The 21,958-nt window shown below is 32.4% G+C and overlaps 1 protein-coding gene across 4 annotated transcripts in view; it reads right to left on the reverse strand.

The window, feature by feature from the left end:
• Positions 1–344: 344 nt before the first annotated feature.
• Positions 345–21,958, reverse strand: part of LOC144837343 (tensin-3-like) — a 191,018-nt gene continuing 169,404 nt past the window's right edge. For 3 of the 4 annotated variants that reach the window (XM_078692407.1, XM_078692417.1, XM_078692430.1), the window contains 16 exons: positions 21,606–21,779; positions 20,984–21,336; positions 19,128–20,629; positions 18,409–18,444; positions 16,419–16,513; positions 15,986–16,164; positions 15,258–15,459; positions 9,700–11,593; positions 8,132–8,244; positions 5,718–5,795; positions 5,237–5,365; positions 4,756–4,929; positions 3,754–3,822; positions 3,318–3,486; positions 2,871–2,939; positions 345–2,704 (listed from right to left, as the gene is read on the reverse strand). In XM_078692407.1, the coding sequence (XP_078548533.1) occupies positions 2,506–2,704; positions 2,871–2,939; positions 3,318–3,486; positions 3,754–3,822; positions 4,756–4,929; positions 5,237–5,365; positions 5,718–5,795; positions 8,132–8,244; positions 9,700–11,593; positions 15,258–15,459; positions 15,986–16,164; positions 16,419–16,513; positions 18,409–18,444; positions 19,128–20,629; positions 20,984–21,336; positions 21,606–21,779 (5,435 nt within the window). In that variant the 3' untranslated portion in view covers positions 345–2,505. The remainder of the gene's footprint in view (positions 2,705–2,870; positions 2,940–3,317; positions 3,487–3,753; positions 3,823–4,755; positions 4,930–5,236; positions 5,366–5,717; positions 5,796–8,131; positions 8,245–9,699; positions 11,594–15,257; positions 15,460–15,985; positions 16,165–16,418; positions 16,514–18,408; positions 18,445–19,127; positions 20,630–20,983; positions 21,337–21,605; positions 21,780–21,958) is intronic. The other variant, XM_078692425.1, reaches the window with a different exon arrangement.

A 21,958-nucleotide genomic window follows, 5' to 3' on the forward strand; every position in this document is an offset into this window, starting at 1 on the left:
AAAATGATGATAACGCAATATATGCGCATATATGGCAATATTATTGCATAATAATTGAATTTTAAAAAGTCAGTATTTTGGCTATTTTTGAAAAAATCCCTGTACTATAGTACAGGGAAATTTTCGAAAAATGACCAAAATTCGACCCTTTTATTTTTTTACATAACTGGTTGCTATGACTCTATAAGATGATGATAACGCAATATATATGCATATATGGCGTATATATATATAATAATTGAATTTTAAAAAGTCAATATTTTGGAAAATGCTCAGAGTCACATAAGGTGGTCTGCACATATTTTATTTTAATATCATGTTTAGTTAAGGAATAAAATGGGAAACAAAAAACACAATTTTTTTATGAACAAACAGTTTTTTATTTACAATAAATTACGAAAAAGCACCCTTGAATCAACTCTTTGCATCAGCAATTGATTTACAATATAACACAAATTTAATAACAGGAAAACAACTATAATGTGTTATTATTAATGGAGAGACCTACATTATACATTATATAGAAAGTAATCGTAATTATAATTGATAACTTTTAAAATCAAATAATATTATTCTTTTTGTAGTATTGAATCAGAGACATTTTAATAATTGTTGCTAATGCTTGATTGATATTGATTTATTAAAGACGAATCAACTATTTTATTACTTGGCCATATGTTTGCAAACATGTTTGTTTTCATGATATAACATTCACAACTTTCAAATTATTTTTTGCAAATAGTTAAAACAAACCATGCCTTTTGATTGGTCAGGAATATTGATATATTGATGACGTCATCAATATCTTCAATATGGGCCAAAATAGTAAATAGAACGCCCTCTGTTGTTCTTTGCATTTTGCAAGTATTTCTCTCATGTTCTATTATTGTTCTATTAATAAATTGTTTATTTTATTAATGCTGGTTAATTATATAATTTATCTCAAAATATTTGGTACATATAAATATGTTAAATTTCTGAAGATAAAGACATAAATTAGAAATATTTAATTGAATACTATTACATTTTTTCCTAGTTTGTCGTTTTCAAAAATTACTTTTTTTTCATTATCTATTAATAAAAAACAAACAGGCAAACGTCTAAAAGAAAACATTCTATGGATTAAAATATTAGAATTAGGAATAATTTATAAAAATTTGAATAGGCACAAGCGTGATGTTATATTGTGTAAAAACAATTGTTACACAAGCATACTTATATGTCATCCATTTTATGTTGCTATGGAAACTCAAGGGAAACACCTATGTTTTTTCTGCGACTACATTTACAATTAAATTACACAACATTTTTTATATATGTATATATGTATATTTTTCATAATATTGTTTAGCTGTACATAAACACAATTCGTTTAATTTTAGAAGCAAATAAACGCAAGAAATATATTATACAATTAAAAATTAATTATAAATTAGTTAAAAATCTAAATATTAAACAATGCTACTGTGCCTTAGTAAATACATATTTAATACATCTAAGTCTAATAATTAAAATAAGATCATTTTGATCTTCTTGTTTCAATTTAACCAATATTATAACAAGCAAGGTTTTCATCAATGATGTAATAATTCTTTTTAAATTACAGCACATTTTATATATTTTTTAAGCTACAACATCAAAATTACACAGCTTACTAACTGTGGCTAAAAAAATCTTTGGAAATTAAGGCGTTCTGAAAAATATTACTATCTATTACCAATCACTGTTGCGTACTGATTTTAGAAGAACCGAAGTGTCTAATAATTTAATAAGTATGGTAAATCAGCATACGTAATATTGATCGGAGAAAATACACTGTTCATGTTTTTAACATGAACAGTGTATTATAATTAATTAGGACTATTATATTATTAACATAAAACAGTATAACATTAGAGGTAATTCATTCCACCACAACGTAATTACCAAAAAAATACCTCAAATAAAAATTGAACCATGACTTAACATTCTTCATGTTACCCCGCATAATGTTTTTTTATCCTCCCTTTATATTTCTTTATTACGATCTTTTCCCGAATCCTTTGAAAGAATTATAAAAAAAAACTTTTTTGAGGTAAACATATGTTCCTCTCATAATTTCCTATGACATACACTAGGTGTTGTCGGAAAATTGCATTATTTCAACGGCCCTGTAATATCTTCATTGCAAATATTCTTTCGCATATAATTCATATAACTTATGAATAATTTATTTACTTTATGAATATTCATGATGATAATCTGATATTACATATTTAGTATGAATAATTCATATACACTATGAATAATCTTTCTGATAATACATATATCTTATGAATAATTCATATACACTATGAATAAACATGTTGATAATACATATACCTTATGAATAATTCATATATACTATGAATAAACATGTTGATAATAGATATATCTTATGAATAATTCATATACACTATGAATAAACATGTTAATAATACAATTACTTAATGAATAATACATAGCAAAGTTTTATAATTTAGCAAATCAAGGCGATTTGATGGAAGTGTTATTGGCCTGACCAATCAGAACCTTTGTTACAAAACTGACGATGGCTGAGGCTGGCTGTTCCTTTTCATACTCGGCAAATAAATGACAAACGTTGTCTGTTAAACTACCAGGTTTGCGACTGACGAAGCCAAATATACGCGCATCAGCTTCTTTACTATTCTCGTCTCTAAGCCATCTGCAAGAGTTATAATATAAAGAAAATTAAATTCATTATTATATTCAACAATGTCAGACTGTGGCAAATTGTATAACGTCTCTTGTCATTAAAATAACTGTTTTAACAATTTATGCCCAAAATGAGAGAACCCATTAACAGTTCGTCTATTTAAAATAAAACCCACCTTCTACTGCCTGAATCTGAGCCACAGAAAAGAACAGATTCAACCGGATAATGACGTCTAAAAAATAATCTGAAATTTAAGAACAAATAAAAAATGAGTACTTTTAAATATATATAAATTCACAGGCATTGTAAACTGTAAACTGATCAGTGATATACTGGAAATTAATTAATTTTCAAACAGAAATCTGTGAGAATGATAAAAAGCTACCTCAACCAAGATTTGAACAAGGCACCTTCTGCTTCATATATATATACTACTATAAGTTGTTAGATTGAACCAGGTCATGTAGGTAAAAGTACTTGATGCAAAGCAGAGCAGAATACAAATAGACGATAGTTATAACTTTTACTGCCCTACAAACTGTTTCATTGAGGAGTACCACAATCTTCAGGTGCTTGGCTTTGAACAATATATATCATTTTTTTTTAAATTGTAAAAACTCACTTTCTATTATTATCTGTAACGGTAATTCCCTTTGACGATACTTTAAAATGTACGATGACAGAGGGCGGTTTAGTTTGCAATTCCATTAATCGCTTTGATGCTTCTGATACCGCGCTTGATCCTGTCAATGACTCCATGTCAAACGAATGAAGATATAAAACATTGCAAGCTGAAATTATAATATTATACAAATAATTATTATTATTAGTAAATGAATATAATGAATATAATTTATAATGAATGTTTGCCACAATCCATGCCATGTGACCCAGAATCGTCCAATTGACAGGAATTTTTCTTAGGTGTTATATAAAATGGTTTATTTGACGGGACTATTTTGATGAGATTTTGATCGGAGCGTAAGTGAGGGGGTGTTATTCAGAATGATATCCTGTCTGTCTATCTTTATTTACATTATAGAATCAACCTTACATACCTGCTCCTTTGGCCAACAAGTTAGCACGTGAGTTAGCATCGTTTGTGGATCCTGCAACATTTGCTGGATCTATTTAAAAGTAATTATATATTTATAAAATAATGCTATTCAAATAATTGTTAATATTATTCATAAACGAATCACATGTGAACATAGTAAAAGTTAAAGAATATAATCCGACTTTGAATAGGCCAATGTAAATAAAGTAATAATAAAAGTTATTCAGTTCCAAAGAAAAAAGAGAACAAAAATGACTATTTTCACTTATAAAAATACTAATTAAACAGTTAAATTTAACCAAAAACTCATTGTCTGACAGACAATTTGACTCATTTTTGCTTTACGTTTTTGTCAGGTACATAATTTGTCTAATATATCTTATAAATAAATACCAACTAATTAATTATTTATTTATGGAAGTAAGTAAAAGTTTAATGCAGCAGATTGTATAGAGGTCAATCTGAGACGAAAAGGTCAATGGGACAACTATGACGGATACTTGACGTAAAGTGTATCGAACATGTGATCCCTAAAGAGAAACACTAACATATGCTAAGAAAGATACACAGTACTTGTAAAATGTCTGAAGATTCCAAACAAGATTTCCAACCTTACTGTCTGCTTAGCTTTTAAAATTAAGTATCAAATCAGTACAGAAAAACTAATAAGTAGAGAAATCAATGAACATGATGCTGTAGCTTGTTACTTAACAACCTAGCCTACAAACTATAGGTCCAAATCCTGCACCAATACCAGCTGTCAATAGCTACTCTCCTAGGTTCAAATCCCATGATTAAACATGAGGGTTTTCACATTTTAGTCATTTAAAAAGTTAAGCTCTGTCTACACTATCAAACTAGTTTGACAAAAAAAGTGTGATGTGCCCAAATATGGTACTGATATGACATCATCATGTCCATATATGGTTACATCACAGTTTTTTTGTCACGTAAAGTTTTCTAGTGTGGACAGAGCTTTAGACTAGAGAACTAATCATCCTACCTGATTCTGGCAAGACAAGTTTGCATGGTAATGCCAATTGCTTCATTATATGTTGGTAGACAAGCGCTGAAAGACTGCCAAATACAGGTTCATTCTGGCAACCTTTAAGTTTGACGCCTCGTGAGTTAGGTTCAATGAGGAAGTGCCGTACAAGTTCACACACTGGATCACCAACTAATGAAAACAAATTTTCAAAATAAAAAAAGCATTCAAAGTGTTCAAATAATCTAAAATAAAAAATTATTACCATATATGGTCAAGCATAATCCCATGCTCGTGTAAAATCTACCCGCTTATTTGTCACCAAATTTTGTACCCAGATCCCATGGGACGATAATTGGTCATATACAGTAGTTATATATATATATTATTTCGTACATTCGTTGAACTTCAACTGAACTTAACTGACATTTAAATTAAACTTAAAATCGGTTTCACTATACATGCGCAAAAATTAGTTTGTCGAAATTGTGTCACTCACCTTTCTTCTGCTGCGGAGCGTTGGGAGGCGGTGTTGCAACTTTAACTGCTAAGCCAAAGGCACCAGGAAACGAGTTACTATCACGTACCACAAACGTTCCTGGCTGTTTGTCCTTCAACATGGCTATCGCTGTAGTTAGAAAAGGTTATTAAGTTATTAGTCACACAATAGGTAAACGCTGTTAATATGATAATGCATTAATCAGTAAGCCACTGTTTTTGGAAAATGATCATTAAATGAATTAATACAATCTGTCATCTAGGAAATTATATAAGCATTTCTGTTTCCTCTTAGTGGTTCCAAATAACAAGCTCTCACAGATTTGTTTTCTTTTCCATTTTTTGTTATTTGTTTATTAATTAATTAATTGATCCTCATTACTAAATCTCCAAATATTAGAATATTTTCCCAGTACTGTATCATAGAAAAATTCCATAATAAGCATCACATGTGTATCACATGTGATGCCTGTTATACTCACCATCATCTCTTGTAATGTTTGGTTTGTACCACCAAGATGACAAATCCTTTACAAATCGAACATTTTCAACTCCTGGTTCTAAATAAAGGAATTGAAATATACAAAAATTAATATCATTCTGGTAATTTTTTTAATATAAAATATAAGAAGATTTTCATTGGGAATAAAAAATATGTTCCCTTAGTAGAGGTGTCCTTTGAATAGATGTTAACCAAACACATATTGCCTCTCATTAATTTCATGGGAAAGTTTCCCCATAATAGGGGATGGCTTTTTAGTGTTAAAACATATAGGAAAATTGTCACTGAATAGCTGTCCCAAAGGTTATTATATGTAAAAAATATGTTTTATAATTGGATCTTGTTAATATAGTACTGTGAATAAAACATATATATTATATATCTGTTACGTGCGGTAAGAACATATTAATATTCCATTTAACACTAGCATGGCTTTTGCATGCTGCTAATTTTTCATAACACGGATGTGAGGTAATTACCCACAAATCCTGCACAGATTAAGTTAAACTATCTTAAACATGTGACTAATTCATCAACAACGTGTAGGCATAGTTCAAAGGCAGCTAAACAGTTAAAATCTATCAGTAGAGGCTGCATTCAATGCCCTAATCAACCCATCCCAACTCCTAAATTCTTGGCCTAGAAACATAATTTCAAAATTAGTTTTGATGTCTATCTGTCAAAGACAGTGTCCTTAACATGCTGATCAATAAACTAAACAGAAGAAGTTTATCACCGGGGTATGAATGTAACATTTATATAGCACCTGTATATAAAATTTACCACCTATCGTTTTTAATGTATCATCATCGTTTTGAAAAATGACATCAAATTATCCCATTTGCTATCCTGTATAACATTCAACGAATCATTCTAAATGACATGTTGAGAATGTCATTTTACCAGGATACCAAATACATGACATACCATCTTACATTTAACCTTTCAAACAACAAAAATTATTGAGTTATATTTATTTTTTCTGTTCCCCAAACTAAACAAACTAAAGGCACCCTAGCAATGGGGCTTCATGGTATGGTATGTTTCAAATGATTGTTCTCCAAAAACATGAAAATTGAAGATTGACTTTGAAATTTAGTCCATTTTGCAGCTTTAATAAATGTTAATCACTTTTGTAAGGAAAAAATGGAAAAAAGTATGTTTTCACAAAATAAACAGTTAAATTTAACCAAAAACCAATTTTTGCTTTGAGTTACAGTTTTTTAAGGTACAGATAAAATGTTTTAAGTGCTATCAGTGATATTTACTGGGACAATGTTAGAAATTATATGAAGAAAATTAATGATTTATTAAGCGCAATTGAATACGACTGACCTACAGGGAGCGAAGGTTACAAGATTGATAAAAAAGATGAACTTGGTTTTATGAGCCCATAGGGGGTGTAATTGATAAGAAATTATGATTGCAAATCTAGAGGACCCTCTCACCATGAAAAGCTTTAATTTAAGTATCTCTTGAATGTCTGTGGATTGCTGTGGAATGATTTAATAATTATTAAAAAGAAATTTATAGTAGAGCCTTCCTGTGAGACATCCTTATTCAGGGGATAATGTTTTAACACTATTTTTACTTCCATTCAGGGTACACAGGGACACCCCTATTAAGGGGACACTCCTATTAAGGGGACACGTTCTGATGGTGTCCCCTTAAAGGTTCTACTTAATTAGATTTGTTCAACTTTAATCAGAATAGTCTATGACATTAAAAAGTGTAAACAAAGATAAACAATGTATAATTAATATTTCCTTATTATTATTATTATTATTATTACCTCGAAATTTAAAAACCACAAATTCCATTAAAAGTGACTTTATTGAATATTCAACCTTTAATGTGTTACTTTTGATACAAACAAAATATCAAATTTCTTGCAAAACCGATTGTATCTATGAATAGAACAATTCATAATTAAAATAACATGAAACCATAGCATGATAACGATCTCTAAGGTCCAATATGGTTTAATAGGTTATTAACAAATCCGAATGGATCAAAACAAGTTGATCAGTTCTTGGAAAAATCATTTTTTAGATAAAAACAAAGTATTAGAAAAAAATATATCACTTTTACCTTGTCCTTCGAAATATCTGTATTTTTATTTATTTTTTAAAAAATAATATTATATTTTCGGTTCACTAGATGGTATACAAAGTTAATACTGTTACTACTACACAGTAGACCCCTTCCTTTGGAACACCCCTATTCATTAGACATCGAAAATAACAATTTAAATGTTTTAACAGCCAACCCCAATTAAGGGGACACCATCATTAAAATAACACTGGGTTCTGAAGGTGTCCCATTAATATTAGTCTAATTTTTGAGAAAATGAAATGCCATTTAATTACATTTTTTCAAACAAAAAGTAGTTACCTGCTAGAGAAGTCTGACTTGAAGACAATGATGGCTGTTCATTCAGATAAAAGTTAGAGGGCGTTGTCCTTCCCGACTCACCCACCGACGATGCACTTCGCACAGAGCCTGGGCTGTTGTCATAAAAAATAAAAACCATTTTATTGTCAAAAGTTGTTTCAGTAAGAATCACTCTAGACTGAATGAAATCGTAAAGTTGTCGTAATTTATACTTTCTTTTTTTGTTTATATAGACAGCAATCAGGAAGCTGACTCAATGACTGGAGATAATGATAGTAACACCCCTTACACTCACCAAGAGGAAAACACAAAATGTCAAAAGCTTTAAGTGCTTTAAATTAATTAAATTACCTAAAAAGGTGAGTTCTGTCAATAAGATCTTAGATATTAAATTGTGTTCAATTAGGTCACGAGTACATTTTAATTGAACTGTGTTGTGTGTTGTTCTTTGTACAGTTTAATTGACTACACAAATCTAGGGAAAACTTATATTACAATGTTTGTCACTTTAAAATCTTGTTTAATAATATAACAAACCAAATAATTAATACTGTGAACCAAACTGTCTATTTTTACAAAAAATTACACATATTAGGCTTCAGTTGCAACTCACTTATCACTGAACTGTTAATTTGTGAATGCTTAAAGATGCAAAACCGTATAGGAAATAATGGACCCAACTACTAATGCATAATTATCTCTTTTTAGTTTACAGTACTTTTCGAACTTTGTTTGTAAACGAATCTCTTTTTGCAACTATTTATTTGTATTATTATTATTATTTGTATTGTTGATATGGACTTGTTCCAAAATAAAAATTGAATTAAATTTTTGTTTTAAAACGATACTCCTCAAGTATTTCAAACAATTTCAACTAATCCACTCTTGTGAATATAATATTAACATACAATAAAGACTGCGAACTTGTTTGCATTCTGGCGCCCTCAAGTATGTACGACTTCTAAGAATTTAAGTCAACACTCTAGAGTGCTTAAATCTCAAGTATTTCTCAAGTGCAATAAAGGAATGCGTAAACAATTAAAACTATGCATATCAGCAATATGTATCAATTTGTAATAGCAAATTAATTGTACGCTAAAGCTTTGCTCTACAAGCAGATTAGTGAGATTAGGAGTTGCAGTTGATTCGACTAAATCAGATTATTGGAATATAATGGATTATAGAATAAAATACAAAACAGAAATGCCTTTGGATACATTCTGAGAAAACAACTTTCCACTTTCTAAAGAATTTTATGTATTATTTAAGATTTACAAACTAGCGTATTAAGTTGATTTAGGATACTTGGATTCATTTTTAAATTGGTAATATCTGACGACTGACTCATCAATATGGAATATTTATTTACATAATTCCAAAAACCATTCACATAGTTGCACATACAATTATTTTTAGTAGATTAACAGAATGTTTGGTTGTCAATAAAACATTTATCCTTTAACATTCCAATGTCAAGCACACTGCGCCACACATACTCTTTGCCTATGTAATAATTATCATAAGGGTCAATTGAATAGATTAGAAACAAATTGTGACTCTTCACTTACCTTCCAGGTTGTTTTTGTAATTTTCCTCTATTATCATAAACTGTCCTGTATCCACTCATCTCGGCCTCTCCCTGAACACTTCTAGGCCGCTCACTTTCTGGCAACTTATCATGATGAGCATTCCTATGCGACGACGCTTTAGACTTCAACCTGTCACTGAATGTTGGGTAATAGTTCTTAGGAGGCATTTCAACAGAAGCGAACGGTGCTGTTGGAGAGACATCTTGAGAGCTAGCTGGCGAGATTTGTCCGTTGTTTGTAGTATTCAAACCTCCATTGTATAAAGTGTATTGAGGATAAGGTTTTGTGCATTCTACACCAAATGGCAAGGAATGAGGCATCTCGGTTATTTTAGTTTGTGGTGGTGAAGGCTCATCTACCAATAGATCTGCCATTGGTGAAGACTGATCCCTCATTGGTGAAGGCTGGTCTCTCATTGGTGGAGAATGATGCACCTGCACTTCAACTAGATGTTGATTGGTTGGAATTATTTTCCTGTCTGCTTCAACAAACGCCATATCCTTCATATTTCGTTCATTTCGATTCTCATCTTGTTTTGGATTACCGTCGGCAAACCGCACAACCTTCTCTTGTCCTGGGCTAATTTGCGGACTATTTGTTTGGTTGTTTGTTATCAAGTTTGTCGTTTCATAAAAATCATCGATATCAAAATGAACAGATTTTTGTTCAGGAGAATGTTGTTTTTGGACAGTAGGTGACATACGTGTTTGTGGTACTTGCTGCTGAGCTACAGGGTATGAACTTGGGCCATACATCTTAACAGGACTCATGTCTGGCTTTTGTTCAGTTATTTGTGGAGAATACTGTTGATGAGTAAAATGTTGCGGTGTTGATTGCTGTATGTCTCTTTCTTGTATATATAACTCTGGTCTATTTTGTTGAGGTGTGAACTGCTGTGGTGAACTGTGTTGATGATGATGAATTATATATTGGTTTGGAGTGGCTTGTTCTTGATGTTGCTTTACTGGAGAAATAAATGCAGAGTTCCCTTGTGGTGTATATTGCTGTGGAGTGTTATAATGTTGAGGAGTACTGTGTCGCAAAGTACCCTGTTGTGGTGAAACTTGTTGCGGTGTTCCAACTAATGGAGTTCCTTGTTGCGGTGTTCCAACTAATGGAGTTCCGTGTTGCGGTGTTCCAACTAATGGAGTTCCGTGTTGCGGTGTTCCAACTAATGGAGTTCCGTGTTGCGGTGTTCCAACTAATGGAGTTCCGTGTTGCGGTGTTCCAACTAATGGAGTTCCGTGTTGCGGTGTTCCAACTAATGGAGTTCCGCGTTGCGGTGTTCCAACTAATGGAGTTCCGTGTTGCGGTGTTCCAACTAATGGAGTTCCGTGTTGCGGTGTTCCAACTAATGGAGTTCCGTGTTGCGGTGTTCCAACTAATGGAGTTCCGTGTTGCGGTGTTCCAACTAATGGAGTTCCGCGTTGCGGTGTTCCAACTAATGGAGTTCCGTGTTGCGGTGTTCCAACTAATGGAGTTCCGCGTTGCGGTGTTCCAACTAATGGAGTTCCGTGTTGCGGTGTTCCAACTAATGGAGTTCCGTGTTGCGGTGTTCCTGTGTACTGTGTTTGTTGTTGGGGTGTGCCTCCTTGTGGGGGTGTTCCCATGTACGATGTTCCGTGTTGTGGTATTCTTATATGCAACGAACTGTGGTTCGGCGTACCTAGATTTGTTGTACCATGTGGTAGGGTTGAACTGTGTTGTTCCGGTGCTGGAGATTGCGTTGTTCTTTGTAGAACTGTTGTCTGTGTTGTTATAATATGTTGAGGCGTCACTTGCTTCTGTGTTCCTTGTTGTGGATAAGAAGGTGTTTTCTGTTGCTGACTATAATTTTGCGGTGAGTAGTGTTGGTGCTGATTATGATCTATATCTGAAAATAGTAAAAAAATAGTTGGAAAAAGTAACAACCTTATACAAATACTGCCCTCTATAGGTTCAAGGTGATAAACTTATTAGTAATTGATTTTGTTAATCTCAAGAGTAAACAAATAGAACAAACAAGTGTTAACATGTTAAATTAAATGAAAGAATGTATGTTTAAAAGCTTTGCTTTAAGGATACAAACTTGAAACATTGACCTGATATGTATTCAATGAAAAATGTTAGGCCTACTAGGAAAACCTTGCAAAAAAATAAAAGACAAGGACACATTTGAGGAGGAATGAAATTATCACCAACAAACTGTGTTTAAATAGAGGTAATAAAAACAATTTTTGTACCTAATGTACTTAAATTAAAACATACAAATTATGATTTAACTTAAAAATTACAGTATACAGGTATAGTTAGTTGTTAATAATTAATTAAATATACTACACTATGATTCCATTAGGTTGTAAAAATCAGTACCAAAACTATGAACTTTCTAAACCATTGAGTAAATATGCTAGAAGTTATGAGTGGTTTACTGAAATTTTGCTTTGCGTAAATTATAAATACCCACCCTTTGAACATAAATTAACCTAAACTATAAACTAGCAGAACAGAACTTACTGAATTAGTAGATTGTCTAAAACATCAACTGCTCTTTGCGTTGGCTGAACAGAAACTGAACTAATTTAGTAAACACTGATTATAATGTAAGGGTAAACCTTGGCATTTTGCCAACAAAAGTCCACTTAACGAATGGATTATACAGATATATAAGCTCTTGTGAGGTTAATGCCTCTAATTGGATGAAGTTCACAGAAAAATAAACTAAATTATATACATTAATCGTTTAAACAGTAGATCACGTTCATATTTTAGTGAAATTTAAGAAGCATTTATTAGGCAATAATCAGGTATCTCTTTTCCACTGAAAACATTTACGTAAAGTTCTCATAAAAACCGTACTTTACATAAACACTCAGTTTTACAATAAAGATACTATTTCAATAAATTCTCTATTAATCTTCCTGTTTTATATTTCATACAAAAACCAAAGTAAAGCTATTACAGTAAAAATAATAGTTAAAATAACTCCCTGTATTCGTATGCTTTTGTCTGTTATTAAATGGAAATAAGTGGATAATAAATAAACAAAATTTAGACATATTAAGACCGATAAAAACATTGAGTAATAGGGTGTATAAGAATATAAAAAAGTATAAAAATAAAACAAAGTTGTCTGAGACATTGTAATAATAATAAAGATCTCATTAAACTAATATTATTTTCCTAATCAAAATTAACAATTCATTTTCTTTCTATTTGTTTAAAAACAACTTTACTTTACAAAAAGGAAGAAATTAAATTTGTATAAGTCTATGTCTGGGATTGTACTGAATAGAGTGGGAAGTTCACAGCCCATTCCTTGCGTCATTAATACCAACACAGGAAAATAATACCACAATTGTTATTTTACCTTTAACAAACACTTCCTAAATTGCTATCTATTCGGTGTCTTTTCTTTCTTCTTTTTACAATAATTAAAGTTAAATAATACCATATGATTATGGCAGAGATAACAAAGAAATGAAAACTTGGTTTTGTATTTTTTTCTATTACAGTATTAAACACCTGAATAGAATTGTAATGTTTAAATATAATTTGGCTTCTGTTCGGTTCGGAAAAAATTAAGGGTGTTCCCCTGAATAGGGTTGGCCATAGTGTTAAAACATATATATTTCCGGAAAAGTGTACGCTTAATAGGGTGTCCTCTTAAGGTGTTGTATTGATGGGGTTCTAACTGTACTTTAAAATGCTTGTTCTAAAAATTCTAAAAAGTGCTCTCAATAAGATGCTATTATTATTTGAAAGTTATCTATATATTAAATATTAAACAAAAATATATTACTTCTTACAACTAAAGTAATAACACTTATCGTTATTATTTTTGATATCAACATATCAATGAACTAGATTATTTTATGTGTTTGAAAAATCTACTGAAAAATATAATCTATACATAAATAAACATAAATAGCTACAATTAAATATTAAAGTTAGATTGAAACACTAGATTGTTAAACTAAATGGAGTATACACAAAATAGACAATTTAATAAAAGATTCAGAAATCAAAGACACAAAACTTTTCTTCAACAACACGATTGAAGATGACCTCACAACAAAATACTTGATCACAAATTAAGAAAATTTAATTCCTATAACAGATTGTCCAATATCAAATAAATTAAACTGAGCTAACAAGAAAATATAACATTTTCAAATATGATGAACAAACAACAACAAACCTTTGCCAGCTAAAATACTCAAAAACTATTTCAAAGTTTCTAAAAAGCGTTTTGTTTTGAGGGGTTGTTTACCGACGACAGCACAGTAGATTCTGACTGTTCTCTGCTGGCAACGTGAACATCTATTATACGGCTAAAAATAACTCAAGACGTTTGATTACAAGCGAGTGGAAAATAAAGTGGCTACCTACTGGGTTTAATGTCCTGTCTCAATCCTGTCTCAAAGTTTTTGATTTTACAGATATTCACCACTTTTTATAATTTATTATAATGGGAACAACAGCCTGCATGCATGACTGACCAAAAGAGATGACGTCCTAATTGAGAAACTGCGTGGGTTTTCTGTGGTTGGTTATGGTATGTGGCATACCCTGAAGGGACCAATGAATTAAAGTGTTTTTATTGCAGGGCAGTGAAATCATAATTGGGAACTCCCCAAAACTACAACCAAGGCCATTGCCATGGCAACTATATGTGATGTCACAAAAATATTTTTACAAAGGAATTTGAAATTTGAGAGTACCTAGAAAAAATTATGGAGCTGAAAGGAGTGGAAATAGGATAAGCTAGTAATAATAGCAATGACGATATTTTAGAGAATTAAAAAAAAAACAGACAGACAGTAGGCCTATCTCAAAACATGAAATAGTTTTCAATATTTTTGTTTTTGTTAAATCATTTCCAATATATTTTCTACTGATAAACATTCTTTTATAAGTTTTCTGGTAACAATCATTTTTTCTATCCATTAACATTGTTTGTATACATTTTCTATCTAATTTTTTTAATCATATTGACATTGTTTTTTTTTTTCAATCATTTGTTTTCTACCTCTTCTTCCACATCCCTTTTCTTTCGTGACATCACCACAGTGCATTCGTTCATTTATTTTAACACTATATTTTTGGCACATTTATTTATGTATTGAGATTTATACCGTATTATATGTATTAAAATGTCAATGGAAACTAGTAGTGGACACTTTAAAAACAATAATTTCATTACATTCTGTTTTATCAAAATTTAAATAACTTCATATAAAAATAACACAATGATTGTATCACCAAAATAGGATTTCCTTCCATTCATCATACAAGCACTAGAACCTTAACATGGGCTACACGGTGCACCATAAACAGTGTGTTAGTTATGTTCCATTATTAAGGGACCATTTTACTGCAGTTACTGCAGCAACATTTTGGATAATCATACACAATGTGTATTGCAGTGATATAAACATCTACATTTAAACAATCTTAAATATTATTACAATAAATAAATGTTGATTACTACAGTAAATGTAGTAGAATAAATATCGTGAAGTGATCAGACATTAAACTTTATTACCACAACTTACCTTGAGGAGCACCGCCCACATATGCTAGAGGGGTGGAGACCATGTTGGCATAAGGAGTGGTTGGCTGCAATGGAAAGCCTGGTGTCTCTGGTGTGCCTGGAGATTCTATTGCTGGTGCGTACCCCATCAAGCGTTCCTTTTCACGAATTGCTTCTATCTCAGGCGATTTTAAACCATGTACACGATTCCAAAAGTATGTTTCCTGAAAGAAATCAGTCAAGATGCTACATAAAAATCAATAGCTGCATGAAAAAATGGAATTTACAATAAGTTTGTAAATGATAGAGCATGGATGAAGAAAAAGCAACATAGATAGATAGAAATCTTTCTTTATTCTGGATATTCATTCAATATTTGTACATTGTTCTTCCTTGAAGTCCAGTTAACACTTACAAATTACAAATATAAACAATAAAAATGGAAAATTATGAAAACGTTTTTAAAGACTACAATATCACAAGAAGCAAGAGAAAAATACAGTATACAGAATTTATAGAGCTGCGAATATCTGGTGAAAGATTATTCCAGAGTTTGACTGAGCGGTATTGAAATGTTCTTTTACCAGAATCATTATGCCATTTTGGTAAGACTAAAGTGTTTTTCGATTTGCTTCTTGTATTTAAATTGTGATAATTATCAATAAAATCATGCATGAGCAAAAAAAACTTTTAATATGAAAATCAGTGACATATCTCGCTATGTGAACAAAAAAATTTAATTAGGCCTACCGTATGTGGTTGTCCACCAGGATTTCGTATCCATATCTCTGGAGAGGGCGTCCTTGATCGCATACTAAGACCTTTCTCAAACCCAGTGCCACTATTGCTGCGATGTAGTGATCTTGGATGACGTTCTAAGTTTGGTGGACTCATTGATCTTTCCAGTTCATCTATTCTAGCTCGAGCATCTGGGGAAAAAAATTCATTATTGAAGAGATTTTAGGAACATTTTAGACTTTTACATAAACAAACAAACAAACAAAAAAATGCCGGTTACATCTGTTTTCTCTTTGATTAAACTCTCTTTATCAAATTATTATAGAAATAATAAAAGTGATAAAAGTTTATAATTCTTTTTATATAAAATTACTAAGTACACCATGTACTTATGTAAAAAAAACTATGTATATAATACATAAACAGAAAGTTATTTAGTCCTTACCAGCAACTCTGCTTGCTACTATTCCCTGTTTAATGATGGGCTCCTGGACCGGTTCTTCTGCCCTTGCATCTGGTTCATCTACTGGAGGCAGCGGCCTAGAGAAAGAGTCACCAAGAAGATTTGAATCGGAGTGGAATCGAACCCTAGCCATTCGTGGCACTTGATAACGGTCCTCCTCCTCATTAAATAGGCAACCATTTGTTATGTCTGGATAATTGGAACCTATATTTTTTAATGCGTGTTCCCAAATGGCAAGTTCGTTTTTAGGCGTGCTTGTCCGAGGAACACTTTCTTCCTGTGGTTGACTATAGTGAGGATCCTCCTCATCTAATCTACTCAGAGATTGAGTTAGATCCACTCCATGCGTTGTTAACTTTCTATCATGCAAAAGGTTAGGTGTTGATTGAAATTGCGTTCCTGCGATTTGTCCAGTTGAGTTATAACGCTGCGGGATTCGAAGATCTTTCATGCTTCCGGACTCATGCTGGAAAGGATGGGAGGGTCTTTTCGGGAAAGCTAATCGGATGGGTTTGCTTGAACCCATGTTTGTATCGCTTCTTGAAAATTGAGATTGATGGGAAATTGGCCTGAATGTCGTCTGCGGAATTTGTGATAGTCCCGGTGACGGTTTGTAATACCGATTTCCCCGTAAATCTGGTTGTGATTGATATTTTGAATTAAGAGCAACATTCTCATTGGATGAGGCAATACTGTTGCTTACACTAGGAGCAACATTCTCATTGGATGAGGCAATACTGTTGCTTACACTAGGAGCAACATTCTCATTGGATGAGGCAATTCCTTTGCTTACATTTCTCAGACTTCCAATTCGATTCATTACCCAATTATAATCTGGGGCTGGAGTATCTGGTTTGGGTTCCACATCTTCTGTAGGGGTGTATTTTACGACGTCAGACCCAGGCTGAATCTCACCGTTTTGGACTAGCCTATCGTACTCCCCCAACGGATAATATTTTAAAGTTGTTTTAACTTTGTGCTCTGTTGAGCGTACAACTACGCCTTCTTTATCGGCACATGGTACAGAACGTATTAACTGTTCGTTTAGTGAATTATATGTAGGTTGAGGATGGATTAGTTGTTGGTTAGATGGGTTATATGATGAATGCATAGCAACAAGCGAGGTGTTAGTGTTGGGAAGAGAGGTATATGAAGAAGTTATATCGGATGATGCGGTCTGTGAAGAAGTCAAACCAAGATGCAAATCATTAGCATGCAAAGACCTGCAATATACAACACAAATATAAGAAAATAAGAAAAAATTATAATGAAATTATAAAGTAATATTTATAAAAATAAGTTATTAATATATTGCATTTGAAAGATATAATAATAAAAATCAAATAAAAATTGTAAACAACATTGATGGTGCTGCGTAGGTAAATATAAATCATTTGTATATAAATAAAAATAATCCTACACAGATATTTTTAATTTACTTATTTAAAAGAATATGTAATAAATAAATGTATTCCTTTAATAATCTATTTAAGATAATAATACAATTTATAATCTATACAGTACAGTGCAGTAAAATAAATATATATTTGTAAAAATTGACCAAATTCACAAACAAGCAGACAAACTTTGAACAGAAAAATCACAGAGAAAGAAAAAATATATCAACCAATTTGGATTCTGAAAATGTAAAGTACTGACTTTTTAAAAAAACTTTTAAATTTACCAAACCAGACAAGAAAATTTAATAATATATTATTAATTAAAATATATAACTTGCTAAATGTGCAAACAATTTTGAAAAAAAAAAAATATTTTTAATATATAACAGAACTGAAAAACAAATAATAACTTAAAGGAAAAATTTCCATATAAAGAAAAATGCACAAATTTCCACGACATAAACAAGCATGCATACACTTCAAATACAGTAAATATATACATATTCATATTAGAATGACCAAATACGGTAAACATGCTAATGAACTGTTATGAATATTCATTACTCGGTTACCTGACTACACATAGCGTATCTAGAAGCGCCTCCAAGCTGTTTATAATTGGAGCAAAATATTTGTATTCAGAAAATTTGGGTTTTTTTAAATTAATACTGATTCACAATATGCACTATTTGTTTAATGAATTAAATGATATTAATTGTTCTATTAAAACAAAAAACACATTAACAACACAAATATTAGGGGGGAGGGGGTTGGTAAGATGGTTAAGGAAAGGTACAACACACTAGGTATTCTCAAACAAAAACTGGTTTTGAAGAAAGAAAGTTTATAAATATATATAATTGTAAGTAAGTAGAAATAAATTAATTTACATAATTATATGATTAAATTAAATAATAAAATGTATGTAAGGAATTTAAAATGATAAATGTTGAAAATCTGACATTTTAAATATAAATATTACTATTAATTATTATTGAATGAAGTTAATAAATATAACAAATTATTTATTATGATTTAGTTGATATCATAAATTACTTTTTTTTTATAAAATATACAGTAGTAAGGAAAGCATTAGAAATTTGTACTATGAAATTATATTTCACTGTCGGTCGAAGATCGTTCAAAGGGATTGGGTTCGGTGTTTGTCGACGCTCAATTATATTTGATGTTCTCAATTAAAAATTATCGTTCTTTGAAACTATAGAAATGAAATTAGAAAAGAAAATTTAATATATAATAAAGACAAAATTAATTATTATTAAACACTTACTTTTCAATCTGATGCATTCGTTTCTCGTTTACAGGGTTTGAATAGACTCTTTCTTTCCTTGGACTTCTAGGAGGCCTAGACACAATGTTGGGATCTACCACGTAAGAGTGTTCCGACTCTGGTCTACTCATTGGTTGACTCTCATATATAAATGATCCTGACATACTACCGTTAGGAAGACTACGCTGAGGCGGTGAATGGGCTTCTGGTGGTGGTACATACTGTTGGTAACGGTTTGGCGTAGGTTGGTATTGTTGTCGGGTAACATGACCAGTGGTAATGGGATCGCTTATACGTGGCGAGTTTTTCACACGTGGGTCTGGCGTGTCTTTGTGAATATCAGTGGATCTATGTTTCATATACGTATCTGTTGATTTTACACTACTGGGACTAAGCAGAGGGGGTGTGTATCGTGAGCCAATGTCATTGACCCGGTTATAAGAATCTGACCTCGGTGAAAGACTCTGAAGAGAGGGCGTTTGATGTCCTGAATGTTTGTTACTTATCATAGTATCGATATATAATGGCTGTGATGTCGAGCCTTGCGATAGTCTTTCACGGTCACGCTTCTGTTTTAGTTTCAGCTGCTGTTTCTGGAGCCACGTTAAACCATCGGTCGATCCTTCGCTAGAGGTCTCACTAGGAGTTGGAGAGACTGGATTCACTGTCGGTCGAAGATCGTTCAAAGGGATTGGGTTCGGTGTTTGTCGACGCTCAGTTATAGGAGAGCTTGGATTCGCTGGAGATGTTGGCCCAGTGTGAACATATTTAATAATCTCCTTCTGTGCTCTGATTGGTGACGATGGAGAATTTACCCTTGGGTATGAATTTATTCTTGTAGGTGAGCTGGGCATAGAACCTTGCTTCTGTTTTTCTTGTATTGGGCTAAAATTTGCTGAAACATTAGAATCAACAGTAGTATTTGGTAACGGTGAACTTGAGCGGTAATGTCTTTTTTCATCTTGTCCATGATTCGCTAATCGTTCATTTGCATTATATCGCAAAGGACTATGGGTACCAGGATTTGCACTATATGATGTTGATTGGACATCTGCTTGAATTTTCTCATCCACAGGTCCATTTGTCATACCCTGGCCGTAGGTCAAAAGCTGATCATTTGGCATGACCTGTCCATTTGGTATGGGTTGGATATGTGTATGTCCATTAACCATTGGTGACACTTGTGATGGTTCGGTGTTGTACATATGGCTTGTGTGATGATTCGAATTGTTCCGCATCACTGGCTCGCCATATAACAGATTATGCACTTGGCCAGCAGATGCATTTGTGGGATTCTTATTCCCTTGTTTGTCTTTATCGTGAATCTCGGCATAAGGGTTTTCTAGTTCGGTTGAAGATCGTGAGTAACCGCTGTCTCGTGAGGGCGACGTTGGTGATATGTGTGGAGCTGCACGCTGTACGGAGGTTGGCTTGGCTGCCTCTGCCTTCTGAGTTTGCGATATTTTCTTCTGAACACTAACAAAGTTACTGGCATCAGGCGTCTGTAAAAATACAATTTTGAATTTGAAATATTTTAAACATAATATCTTAAAAAGGTAAACATAGGGCTTGATTTCTTCCCGCTGGGCTCTTAATTGTAAATTTGTCATGTGCAATTTTGCTACCATGCAGTAGTCTTACTAGAAAGTGTATTTTTATCTATACTGTGCTAAGTACTATGCTAGTACTGGGCTAGTACTGTGCTAATACTGTGCTAGTACTGACGTGCTAGTACTGGGCTAGTACTGTGCTAGTGCTGTTCTAGTACTGACGTGCTAGTACTGTGCTAGTACTGTGCTAGTACTGGGCTAGTACTGTGCTAGTACTGTGCTTAATACCAAGGAGCAGCAGCTTACCTCATTAGCATCAATTCCAATAAGAAGGTCGTCAAAACCTTTTAACAATTCATCTAACTCTTCACGTTCTTTGTACGTTGGTCCGACGACCGTCACTGAATCAAAAGGCATATTCTTGATAGCTGCTACTGGTAACTTTGTTTGAGGGCTCTCGCTTCTTGGTCGCACACCATTAGGTATCGGGCCGTTCATTTGGATAGGGCCGTTCATTAATGGTGTAGAGGCACTGTTGTTTACATGTTCAATTTTTGGTGCGTTGCTTTTGCGGACTTGAGCGTACAAGCTGCCATCAGGGGCTGATAGGTGCGGTATGCTATTTATGTCTTGGCTATTCATATTGGAATCAACCAAGTCTGTGTGAAAAAAATATGTCACATGTAAACAAAATTCATTAATATGAGCAAATATTCCACTCCACATTGTAACTTTCACAAGTGACCTGCATAAAAGGTATTTGCACACACGACTTGTATAAAGCGACTAGCTCAAAGCATTGTACAAATGACCCTAAACAAAATAATATATATTTTTTATTTGACATTAGATTTTAATAGCAAATTAACATTTTACTTCACAGCATTTTTTAAATTAGTACAGTATTTATAAAAGACCAGAATCTTACCATCTTCACCTTCTATCATGGAATCAAAATGTTCATAAGAATCCCAGCGTATGAGAGGATCATTGGAGTTTTCAAGTGGAAAGGCACTTCCGCGGACATAGTCACTATTGTGGATCTTGTCAGGCGTAGCTGAGAATATGAACTCTACTTTGGTAAATGATGGAAAGCGTGGATCTGAAAAATGAGCACAGAAAAGCCAACATGAAATTAAATTTCTACAAAATCCAATAACATTTCCAAAAATGAAGTAAAGTAAATTTTAGAATTTCTTGATGTTTGGTAAGCTCTGTCTACACTATCAAACTTTATGTGACAAACAAATTTGATATGCCCATATATGAAGAACATGATGA

This window comes from Antedon bifida, chromosome 1, assembly GCF_963402885.1.
Source record: "Antedon bifida chromosome 1, ecAntBifi1.1, whole genome shotgun sequence".
NCBI classification, from domain to species: domain Eukaryota; kingdom Metazoa; phylum Echinodermata; class Crinoidea; order Comatulida; family Antedonidae; genus Antedon; species Antedon bifida.